Source organism: Anarrhichthys ocellatus, unplaced genomic scaffold (assembly GCF_004355925.1).
Source record: "Anarrhichthys ocellatus isolate YVR2014 unplaced genomic scaffold, GSC_Weel_1.0 scaffold62, whole genome shotgun sequence".
Lineage (NCBI taxonomy): Eukaryota > Metazoa > Chordata > Actinopteri > Perciformes > Anarhichadidae > Anarrhichthys > Anarrhichthys ocellatus.
Window position 1 is genome coordinate 1,705,465 of NW_022280092.1, and position 9,101 is coordinate 1,714,565.

The window sequence follows — 9,101 nt, forward strand, 5'->3', positions numbered from 1 at the left end:
GATGCTTCCTGGACTTTCAGATGTCTTGTTTTGTCCGACCAACAGTTCATCCTCTCATTGAGAAGCTGTAACCAGAGAATGTTTGGCATATTTTCAACAATTTTGCCTGAAAAATAATTGAAACATTAAATAATTAGCTGATCTTTTTCTCTGTTGATGGATGAATCTAATTGGTTGAGCTCTGTGTAAAATACTAAATACGTTAATAATCTAGTACTAACTTATATGTTAGAAAAGTTGCTAGTGCGTTAATGGTTTCAGGTTTTCTTTACCTTAGTCACATCAATAACATGTTAATAATACACATTATTTAGCTCAAGCTCTTATCTTTTTGACTAATATGTTAATAAATGACAAAAAGGAACCTGATTATCCCTTTAAACTGCGTCAGACTACAATGAGTTTTGATGGGTTTGGGATGAAGTGCCAGTGAATCTGACCACGCTCTGTGTTGCTGTTTGTTCTTGTGTCTGCGTCTGCGTTCCTGAGCAGAAGTTCATCGAGTTTGAGGACACGCATGAACAGGATAAGAAGGACCTGCAGAACCATGTGGACAGAAAGGAGTCCCATTTGCGGCAACTGGAACTCAAGATCAAGAACTACGCAGACCAGAGTAAGCACCAACGATGTATTATGAATGTCACTCTTCTCACAATCACTGCTCTCCATTGTGTCACGGGGAGACATCCATTCATTGAGATGAATAATCAGTTATGACCCAGTAGTACGATCTTTTATTCATCCGTCTGTTCCCATGTACAAGGCGTTTCCTTATTCTTTTTCTCTCTTCATATAATCTTCCTCACTTGTTTGATGTCTCTCTCATGGTTTGTTATGCCTACGTCCTCTCTCTGCGCACACACACACACACACACTGACTCACACTCTCTTCCTCCCTCTTTGCTGGGGTAACTAACAGTAATGGGATTATAGGATTTCTGTTATTCACGTCCTCCTAATGCAGCAGTGCATTACCTCCCATCTCATTGGTGGATTACGGAATGGAGGGAGAGCGATTGGCTCTCACGTTCAGTCTGGTTGGAAAAAGTGGATTCACACTTTGACTGGTCTGGTATGTAGTGGCAAAGCAACACAGCTGGTTAAAGACATTCATTCACGCAAAGCTGTGAGAAAATGCCAATATGAATATCTTGTATCTTAATGTTCAGCAGAAGCATCAACAAGGCAAACACGAGTGGCTCAATGTTTGGTTTATTCTTGACTATGAAATGTAACTTGATTTATTTTTACATCAAGTATTTCCCGAATTTGGAAAAATGGAGATCCTTGAGTGTACATGCTCCACGCAGCCTTTTCAGTGGGTTCAATCAACCTGGCCACTCCCAGTGAACAGTAAATCATTCATTCATGACTGTATGTTGCAGCGCCTGAGCTTATTGCATCCTGAGTCATCTAGGACAGAGTCCACAGCTGATGATGGGCAATGACAGCTTAGCTCAGATTTTTCTAAGCCATTCTCCTGCTTTGGTCTTGGCTTTATTTCCCCTTGCTTGGCACTGAAGAGACGGACAATTAATCCGTTTTGTTTTGTTTTTAGGGACATTTGAAGCTCATTTTTATTTGTACCGTCAGATCAGACATCCAGTGATTGTGAGATATGCACCGCTCCTTTAAAAGATAATTTCTATCAGTGAGGTCCTCTCCTCATCAAGCAAAAGGCATCCAACAATGTGATGATGAAGACTTATACATCGGCACGTGTCTCACCCTGTTGGCTTCCCAGCAGATTTATGACTTTAAAGGTTTATTACGCAGCTCCCACACAGATCAGGGAAATCACACTGTTGACATTTCTTTAGTGTTGTTTGTGTTACAGAAAAAAACGTCTTTTTTTGTGTTGGTGTTAAACAGCTTTTTAGGTAAATTAATTATGACTTCAATCAATATCATTGGCTTAATGCTCAGCCGCACAGTGATTTGCCAACGTTGGACAGCACTAATACGAGCACACAGGAGGGATTACTTCAGTCCTCAGCTATCTCCCCTGTGATTAGTGTCTGTATAGCCATTCGCACTTCCCTGCATTACATGTCTCCACCCCCCGATAATGCCAGAATACACACAAAGATGAGGACATCATCATACGACATGCAGAAGCTTTCAGCTGCTGTAATTGATAGTGTATATCCGTCTGTGGCAGGAGCTCTCTGTGTGGTTTAGGATAGACCTGACGCGCTAGTAGGGGATTAGGTGTTGTTGTCATTTCATAAATCAGCCCAACATGGAAACACGTTTCTGTGAGATTACCCCCTCTGGGTAAGGGGGGAACCGGCAAATAGCTCGACTATTTCTTGGCTCTGAGCAGTTGCAACCGGTATTCTCCAGGAAGTTACTGTGCCCAGGCAAAAAACCTTTTTACACAGTTTTTGTACAAACAAGATATAACATGTTGTTTTTTTTATTTTGCAAATAGTTCATAGACAAAGCATTATCCTTGTCTTATGTCTTATAAATTGACTTCCTGAAACTGAGCGGTGTTGTATTCTGCTTCAGTCGGCAGGTTAGAAGAACGTGAGCTGGAGCTCAAGAGAGAATACAACTCCCTCCATCAGCGACACTCAGAGGTAAGGGGGAGAGGAAGGATGAGGAAGGAACTATTGTCAAGTTGTTATCCGTAACCACATTGATGACTAGTTTCCTCTGGCTCTTTGGTTTGACTTCTGCAGATGATCCATAACTACATGGAGCATGTGGAAAGGATAAAAATGCAGCAGATAAGTGAGACTTCAGAGTCAAGCGCGGTCGGTCGAATCAGGTAAGATTCTTAACAGTTACTTTAAGTTTGTATTAATGCTGCGTTCACGGCGTATTGGATGGATGGCAGAGAACGGCAGCTGATAACTTGCAAACATTCACGTCATCAAGACCAGGGTTTCTGTTAGAAAATAATTGGTGCCGGTCTATGTGTCCTCCTGGAAGATTTCAATGTCCCGGACAAATGGGAGGAATTTCGGTCAAGTAGCTTTCTTTTTTCCATCCAGGAGAGAGCGGCCTCTTTCTTTGGGCATCTTCCCATCACCCATCGGAGCATCTCTGTTAATCCCCGACTCCCAGGCCAGGGCAGAGACACCGGGCACAGAGGGCTGGAGATTCACTGACCCAGCGCGGTCCAACACTAGCCTCAAGGTAAGGCGCTCCTTCATGTGAGCTTTAATCACAGTAGGTGGAAAATAATGACGTATTCCAATAGACGCACAAATAATCGTTGAATTACCGACACAAAAATGCAAAAAGACTATCTGAAGACATGGTAAACTCTGATTTCCCACTCTGAATTATGATGATCTTAAATGGTAATCTTTTTTCCACTTGATTCAAATTATTTGGTACCTGAAGATTAAGTGTGCTTTCACCGTTTCAGCTGTTTGACCAAAGTGAGTGTCAACCGTATACAAAGCATACGCAAAACAAAATGCATAAAAATGGAGAATGATCTGATCGTTTTAATCCCGTTTGAGTGTTTCCAGCCGTCCTGCCAGTGATGGAAGATGGAGGAGGTTTGGCTTTGGATCCATTTTAAAAATAGGGAACCTTTGATGAGGCTCGGGCGTGCCAAGGCGTATTTTAGTAGGCGTCTGACAAGGCCGTCTCTGTTTTCAGACATCCTCCTCTGTAGCCATTGATGAATATGCAAACTTGTCTGTTCTCCTGGTGCAGCAGTCAGAGGAGATACATCTGTGAATACTCGTATTCAGAAAAGATAGATGTTTCTATTGATGCAGGTGCAAATTATAATCCAGAGCTTTATTGTATGATGTGTATTTTTAGTGATTTAAATTCCTGTTAAACTGTTTTAAGATTCACAAGTCATTCTTCTAACATAGACGTTATTATGGTTATGGTCACTCAGATGAAATGAAGCTGTTTTTATACGTAAAATACAGTGAGTGGTACTCAAAACATGTTTTTGTGTGTGGGTTATGTCTGTGGCAGTTAGGACCTGGAGGGTGACAATGTTAATTTATCCCACTGCTGCATCTTTGTTAAAACTGGGACATCAGCGCTGTGGCGTGATGCATGATGGGAGTGATGCCGCTGTATGGCTCGCAGCCAGTCACTGAGGGAGAAAAAGACTAGCTGGAATGTGATTAGTCCTTATGCAATCAGTGCTACAGGACGGTTATTGTTGAGCCATACCCTTTTGAACATGAGTGGCTTTGATATGCAGACAGGCTCTTAGACTTAAACAGAGACCTCGTATTTATTTACGGGAGTGGGCGGGGCCTCAAATGAAGAGGAACGACAGGTTAATGAAGTGCATATGCCGCATGCCAGGCCTCCATCCACAATAAGAGCATCCCATTGTCTTTGAAGCTGGCATAATTATATTTTTTTGTTTAATGAAACGGGACCTTTACAAAGCAGTTAAAGGGGCTGAAGACTACACATTTTAAAATGATCAAAAAGGGTGTAGAGTTAGAAAGAAGTGAGCTTACCAGACCTTTGTAGCTCCTCATCTCTGCTGCAGGTTAGCCGCTCGGGGCTACATGAGCAGCTACTAGCATAGAATCACCCGAATCTCTGGCCGAACTGCCGACAGTCCAGTTGCATTGTAGGTAATGTAGGCATGGGATAAAAGACTATATCTCTGGTTCTGCCGCATCAGTTTTGATACCTTTTGTAAAAAATTGTCCGACAAATCTGTTGGATTGCAATGCTCTGTGAAACAAATCAAAGTAGATTGGTACAATACATTAGTTCATATTTCAAAGAAAGTATCTACTTTTGTGACCAATTTCTTAAATGTCTACGGTATTTGTAACTTTGATAAATGATTAATACTTTTACTTCCTAAGTAATAACTTTATTGATAGGGCTCATCAATAAGGCCCAGGACCCACACTGGCTGGGACTCTTACATCACACACATTTACATATCCCTGCACAACTCTTTGCTTTGGATAAACACATGACACTTTAATAACATACTTGTTTTAATGTACTCTTATTGGTTTGTTTACCATGTTTTACTATACATTTTCATATTTTCTATTTTGAAATTCTGTCTTTTACTATTGCACTATGTCTATTGTTATGCACCAATCACGTGTGTAACGTACTTGGCAAGAAACCGTTTCTGATTCAGATTCAGATTCTGACACATTAACAGCTTAGATTTCTGCAGTTCGTATCGGTCCAAATACAACTTGTCTTTATTTGTTTTTTTTAACAAAAATAATTTTTTACACTTTTTTAATGACATTGCATTCATAGACATTTTTATTTTACAACAATTTTTTGTTTTTCTTTAATTTGTCTTATCTTGGCTGTTGGTTAGACTAAAAAAAACTATTTGGTTAGACAGCAACTACTGATATCTGAGAAAATGATGAATTATCTTGATTAAAGATGAATCTATTGCTCTATTGCTAAACTAGACAGTCTACTGTATGAGCTAGCCACATGTGCACATACACACACACACATCTACATACACTGTCATAAGATGGTACTGATCCATTCACATCACAGACATGCACACTTTGTTGCGTATGCATTTCATCTGAACTGCTTCTGCACATGTGAGCTTCATTCTTACTCTCCCCCCCCCACAAGCAGTTGGACTTTGTCGACCCCCCAAAGGCAAGGGAGGGTAAGAGTGTGCAGGACTCTACTTGGGGGAAATCACTGGCAGATGACTGCAAGGTAGTTGGATGAGTGGCGGCTGGCGGAAGTGCCAGCAGCACGCCTGCATTGGCTGTGGACAGCACACTGTTTGTGTTTGCGTGTGTGTGGGCTTCAGTAGTCTCCCCCCCCCCCTCACTATGCTGTTTCATTATTTCAAACGCGTTGCCTCTCACTTTGTGCATTTATAGACCCTCACTTCACAGACCACCTGCGCTAGTTCATGCTACATGCAACCATGTCCTGTGTGAGGGCTTCATTGTTTGGGGTCTTTTTAAAAAGTGCACACAACAATCAGCTGTGTCGCGAATAGAACTGGTTAATTATTTTAATTATGAATCTTTCAAAATCAATAACAGCGTGGTTGCATCTGGTCTCTATTATTCTTTACCATTAAAATGCATGACTTTTATATTTCACATGCTTCTTTGTGAATTTGTTCATTCATTCATGCAGCTCTCCAACAGAACTAACATTTTTCATCACTCATTGTACAATAACGTAGCATCACACATACAAACACTGTCTTTTAATTCTGTATTTGTGTCATACGTTCTAACGTGCAGTCGGTTTATACTTTCAGTCTCTGTGCAGTTTCTTCGTAACTGTTTTTTAGTTTTTGAATATCGTGTGGGTTTATGTTGTGTTGTGTACTGGAGGTAGAATGGCAGCTCCCATTGTGGCCATGTTTAATTTCAGCTCATGTCGTGTGGCTCTGTGTTACTCGTCTGTGTTTGTGTCCTACCTCTGTGTTCATGTTTTCTCTCTGCATCTGATCGGAAAACTTTCCTCGGTTAAAGGTTTAGTGTTTCACGGTTCTGTATTTTTTGTGTTGATTCATAGTATTTCTGTTAGATTTCTTGATGTTTTAATGAGCTCCAATTTCATGGAGCCCCTGTAGCTTAGTATTTCAAATTGTTGTATGTTGTAGATTTTCACTTAGAGTTAATTACGGTAAGAGCTGAGAGAAGTTGGACTTATGTCTTGTGTTATTCTGCATGTGTAGTGTATGTCGTAAACCTCTAACCCTTTCTAGTTTGTGATTAGCTCTTTCAATCTGTCCAACCATGTTAACCTGTTAGATCGTAAACCGTGTTGTTATCTTTGTGGTCCAAATGTGTTCCGTTTGTCTTGTTTTATCTCATTTTTGCAAAGTTTTATTTTGACCCCTGTCTTTGAATAGCTATCTGTAATATCGCTGTATTTAAGCTTCTTTTCATTACAGGATGAGTTGTCGGACTTCACCGGCTCCAAGTCGGCCACGCCAATAACCACCACAGGCACGGAGAAGGGAGATGGGAACAGTAAGAGCACGGAGGTGCAGGCTGCACCGGGGACCAGGTCCATATCAGTGGGTAGGGTCAAACATCATGAAACTGCACAGGTCACAGAATCCCATTCATTAGTCATCTGTCTTAATGGCCTCCATGTATTTCCTTTCTTTGTTATACACAGTATATGAAGGGTTTGGCATACGGTGTTTGTGCTGTAGAGGTTTCATTACTTCATTCTGAAAACATCCTAGTTTTTTTGATTTTGACTCACAGACGGTGTCTTTCTTTCTCTTTGGTATTTTGGCATGCGCTGTGTCAAACGCAGGTTTGCCTGAGAATGAGGAGAGCTCAGAAGTGCAGGACATCATTGAGACCACCCCTGAGCTGGACATGGATGCCATTGGATACAAACCCGGCAGGTAGTAAAAAAACAACAACATGCTACAAGGTCAGTTTTAAACAATGTTTCACCAGGTAGCGTAGCATCACCTCCTGTTCTTGTTCTTCTTCTAGTACTCCTACTAAAGGCATTGAGAACTTGGCATTTGACCGAAACACAGAGTCTCTGTTTGAAGAGCTGTCTTCTGCAGGCACAGGGATCATAGGGGATGTGGATGACGGGGCCGACCTGCTGGGTGAGTGAAAACTTTATCTTCGTTGGAATAATGCAGCACTGAACTGGAGTAAGGTAGCAGCAAACCTGTCAGATACTCTGAATACATTTCATCTGGATTGTGTTGGAATAGTCAACATATGAAATGTCTTTATTCATTGAATTGACTTTGTTTTTTGTAAGTGGCCATGGTATAATCGTACACATAATAAGTTACTTCAAGGTGTCCTGACAGTGGAAAAAACTAATTCCTGTTATCCCTTTTCTAAGTCTGATCTAAATTGTTTTCTCTTCTGTGTTTATGAGAACAGGGGAAAAAGGTTTAAGGATAATCTTTCTAAGTTACTTAAATCTTTTCCATTTGTGAAACGGGTAGGAAAATATATATTTTGCCACGATTATTTTTCTAGTTTTTATTTTTTTCATCTGCGAAAACTGGTGAAGAGAAAGGGTTTAGTGGGTGTTTGTTATTGTAATACTCATTTCAGCCACAAGAGGCTGAACTACACCACTACCCTGATGTTCTAAATTCTATAGGACTAAAAGCTAAATATTGTGTCAGCAAGTTATGTTAACTTATTGTTGTGTCTTTCATTAGGCATTCACAGGTGAAACAAAAAGTAACGTAGAAAAATTATCCCAGCATACTTTTTTTTTTTCAACTGTTTCCATGATTAAGAAACTTAAAACGATTTTCCTCGCAAAACATTTTTTACCTGTTCTTCAGTCAAAATCACAGGGAAGAGAACCATTTAGATCAGACTTCTCTCACTCGCCTCTCAGGGTTTCTGTAATTTCTCAATGTGATCAACTAAAATTGTAAATCTTGTCGTATCAGCCAAATGAAATGTATGATAACCCGACATATTTCTTAAAAATTCCCATAAAGCTGTTTTAATGTCTCTCTCTACTGCTCTGCTCGGCTAGCAGCTCTTGCTCTACTTGATGCTACACCACTTGCTTTGGTCCAGCTGTGATTCACAGTGTTAGCCATCTACCCATGTTAACATCACCTCTCTCTCTCCCGTGTCTCATCCTCTGGCTTTTGTCCATAATCCCAGTGGAGTACTCTGGTGTGTATGACCTCAAACCTTTCCTAAAAAAAACATTACTCTGTAAACATCCTTGACCTATACTCATTAGTCACTTTCTGACATATCCGCCATTGTTACCGCTCACAGCTTCTTCTTCATTATGTTTGATAACAGTAGACATACAGTTGGTTCAGGAATGCACAGTTTACATCTTTTAAGCTGCCTACTTTTGACTACTTTGGTGCATGGATGATGGAGTTCAATGCTTCCTTTGTTGGCCTAACTGTTTTCTTTTTACAGCTTGAATTAATTTTCTGGCTCTTGTATTTTCCCGTTTTTCCTTCTCTGTACTGCTGCAATTGTTTTATCAACTAGCTTTAGAGACCCAACAGCATCCTCTGCTTGTGGAGTCAGCAGCTACATGTTTAGCTCTGGCTCCTTCATCACTTTGATCATTGCACTGTCTCAAACTATATCCGCATTTCTTTCTCTCTCTCTCTCTCTCTCTCTCTCTCTCTCTCTCTCTCTCTCTCT

General features: G+C 40.6%; 1 protein-coding gene across 8 annotated transcripts in view; it reads left to right on the forward strand.

Moving 5' to 3' along the window:
• spag9a (sperm associated antigen 9a) overlaps positions 1–9,101 on the forward strand; it is a 23,951-nt gene that overhangs the window by 3,067 nt on the left and 11,783 nt on the right. For 3 of the 8 annotated variants that reach the window (XM_031872165.1, XM_031872167.1, XM_031872170.1), the window contains exons 2-10: positions 493–613; positions 2,515–2,585; positions 2,688–2,776; positions 3,003–3,147; positions 5,578–5,667; positions 6,872–7,001; positions 7,246–7,339; positions 7,434–7,555; positions 8,595–8,606. In XM_031872165.1, the coding sequence (XP_031728025.1) occupies positions 493–613; positions 2,515–2,585; positions 2,688–2,776; positions 3,003–3,147; positions 5,578–5,667; positions 6,872–7,001; positions 7,246–7,339; positions 7,434–7,555; positions 8,595–8,606 (874 nt within the window). The remainder of the gene's footprint in view (positions 1–492; positions 614–2,514; positions 2,586–2,687; positions 2,777–3,002; positions 3,148–5,577; positions 5,668–6,871; positions 7,002–7,245; positions 7,340–7,433; positions 7,556–8,594; positions 8,607–9,101) is intronic. The other 5 variants (XM_031872168.1, XM_031872171.1, XM_031872166.1 and 2 more) reach the window with 4 other exon arrangements.